Genomic DNA, 2,992 nt, shown 5'->3' with positions numbered 1-2,992 from the left:
ATGTTTATTGCAGCACTATTCACAATAGCAAAGACTTGGAATCAACCCAAATGTCCATCAGTGATAGACTGGATTAAGAAAATGTGGCACATATACACTATGGAATACCATGCAGCCATAAAAGAGGATGGATTCATGTCCTTTGTAGGGACATGGATGAAGCTGGAAACCATCATTCTTAGCAAACTATCACAAGAACAGAAAACCAAACACCACATGTTCTCACTCATAAGTGGGAACTGAGCAATGAGAACACTTGGACACAGGAAGGGGAACATCACACACCGGGGCCTGTTGAGGGGTAGGGGGTAGGGGGAGGGATAGCATTAGGAGATACACCTAATGTAAATGTCAAGTTAATGGATGCAGCACACCAACATGACACATGTATACATATGTAACAAACGTGCACATTGTGCACATGTACCCTAGAACTGAAAGTACAATAAACAAAAAAAAGAAAGAAAGAAAGAAAAAAAAAGCTGGTGATGCACACCTGTAAGTCCCAGCTACTGGGGAAGCTGAGGTGGGAGGAGGATTGCTTGAGGCCAGGAGATTGAGACTGCAGTGCGCCATGATCATGCCTGTGAATAGCCACCGCACTTCAGCCTGGCAACATAACGGAACCCCATCTTTTTTTTTTTTTTTTTCTTGAGATGGATTCTTGCTCTGTCACCCAGGCTGGAGTGCAGTGGCGCAATCTCAGCTCACTGCAACCTCCCCGTCCCAGGTTCAAGCGATTCTCCTGCCTCAGCCTCCTAAGTAGTTGGGATTACAGGCACCCGCCACCACATCAGCTAATTTTTGTATTTTTAGTAGAGACAGGGTTTCAGCATGTTGGCCAGGCTGGTCTCAAACTCCTGGCCTCAGGTAGTCTGCCCGCCTTGGCCTCCCAAAGTGCTGGGATTACAGGCATAAGCCACTGCACCCAGCCCAAGACTCCATCTCTAAACATATAAAAAGAAAAAAAAGTGAACTATTTTATGAAAGAATGTAGATTGTCTATGTTGAGGCTTAGTGCCATAAGAAATATTTTTAAATAAGACCATTTTTCTTTATTTTTAAAGGTTTCAGTCTACAGGAAAGTTAACAGGACACCTAGGCCCTGTTATGTGCCTTACTGTGGATCAGATTTCCAATGGACAAGATCTAATCATCACTGGCTCCAAGGATCATTACATCAAAGTATGTATAAGAGACTTTCTGAATTATATTTGTCTATTAAGTGATAATTTTGAAGTATTCAGATTCATCTAGGTCCTCTTTCTCTTAATTTTCTTTTTTCCTTTCTAGTCTTTGCTTTTTCTTTTTAATCTTTTCCTCAGTCATAGTTAGTGGTTTTATCATCTTATTATTCAATCATGCGTTCTCATTTTTCATAGAAGAAAGGTTGGAAACAATTTTAAAGCTCTTTTAGCTCAGTCTTCCAACTCATACATGAGTCTTATTGTCAAGATCTTTTATCTTGAAAATATTACGATCTTCAGAATTTTTTGAAATTAGCAGGTAAGGTAAGGAAAGATGCATAGTTTGATTTCTAAAAATGTTAAATTTAAATGCTAAATGAAATACTAATAAAGGAAATTCACATGGCTAGAAGGCCATTAGAAATTCAAGTCTAGAGTTTAAGTTGTGACTAGAGATGTAGGTTTGGGAGCCATTCAAAGAGAACCAGATGTTCGAGGAGTCAAGAGTTGATGATGTGGCAAAGGTGGAGAGAAGTTGACTGGGAACTCAGCCTTGGGGAATATCTGTGAGAACCAATAGGAAGAAGGTAAGAAAGAGAGGTAGGAAGAATGTAAGTACTCATTCTAGAAACTTTGATTAAGATATGAGAAATGGGTTAATGACTTGAAAATAGAATAGTTAAGAAAGGAAGATTTTATATCCTAGAGACATGAACATATTTATGTACTTAGGAATTGGGCTTAGTGGAGAGGGAATGAGTGAGGAGAAAACTGAAGTGGTGGCAATTGATGAAGGTGGTAGGGGGAGTTAGATCATAGATGTGAACATTGAAGATAAGTAAGTATACTTTAGCTTCTGATAAAGAAGGGAAGGGTAAGAAGAAGTTTGAAGATAAAAAGAAACCTTTAGAATGGAAGAGAGTGTCTAAAAAGTTTATTTTTTATTACACTAGCCTTTTCAGGAAGGCACAAGATTATGGGCCAAGAGAGATGAGGGCAACTGAGGAAGGTGAAAAGGTTTTGAACAGCAGCTTTGGGGAATTGGAGATGACCTCCGGGACTGCAAAGTTACCTAATAGTCATTAAATAATAACCATATTTTTTATTGAATTTCACCTGGATTTATATGTAATATTTTTATTATTAAACATATCATTTGTGCAGTTATACATAAAAAATTTTGTTTTCTTTTTTTTTTTTTCATAGAGAACATTCTTTATTTATTGAGCATTTACTATGTGCCAAGTACTTTTCATGCATCTCATCACTTAAGCTTATCAGCATCTCCAGCAACTATTGGGTAGGTAGGATCCATGAGCCCATTTTGTAAAAAGAAAACTGAAGTCCAAAGCATTTAAGCAACTTGCCCAGGACTTGAACTCAGATCTATTTGAAATTCCATTCAGATGTTTAACAATACTAAACTGCCTCCCTCCATTGTACTCTGAAGTGAGTCATATTCTTAGCTATGTGTCCCAAGCAGGCATATGTGGAGTATTTTATAGCTGTGTGTACCATTTGTAACAACTTCTTCATGGTGGTGTGAGGCATTACAGAGAATTATATAAGACAGTCTCTTCATGTTTGTGCTGTTTTTAAATTAGACTTGGTGCAAGCCAAGAAGCCGCCAAGGGCATTTTATTATTATTATTATTCTTTATGTTCTAGGGTACATGTGCGCAACATGCAGGTTTGTTACATATGTATACATGTGCCATGTTGGTGTGCTGCACCCATTAACTCATCATTTATGTTAGGTATATCTCCTAATGCTATCCCTCCCCCTATCCGCTCCCCACAATAGG

At 38.3% G+C, this 2,992-nt stretch overlaps 1 protein-coding gene across 1 annotated transcript in view; it reads left to right on the top strand.

Annotated features, from left to right (window-relative positions):
- Positions 1-2,992, top strand: part of KIF21A (kinesin family member 21A) — an 89,613-nt gene that overhangs the window by 66,943 nt on the left and 19,678 nt on the right. The window contains exon 34 of the mRNA XM_011967607.1: positions 1,068-1,185. Coding sequence (XP_011822997.1) covers positions 1,068-1,185 — 118 coding nt within the window. The remainder of the gene's footprint in view (positions 1-1,067; positions 1,186-2,992) is intronic.

This window comes from Mandrillus leucophaeus, unplaced genomic scaffold, assembly GCF_000951045.1.
Source record: "Mandrillus leucophaeus isolate KB7577 unplaced genomic scaffold, Mleu.le_1.0 Scaffold1199, whole genome shotgun sequence".
In the NCBI taxonomy this organism is placed as follows: Eukaryota; Metazoa; Chordata; class Mammalia; order Primates; family Cercopithecidae; genus Mandrillus; species Mandrillus leucophaeus.
Note: the sequence above shows the minus strand (reverse complement) of the source record. Positions and strands in the feature narration are given on the sequence as shown.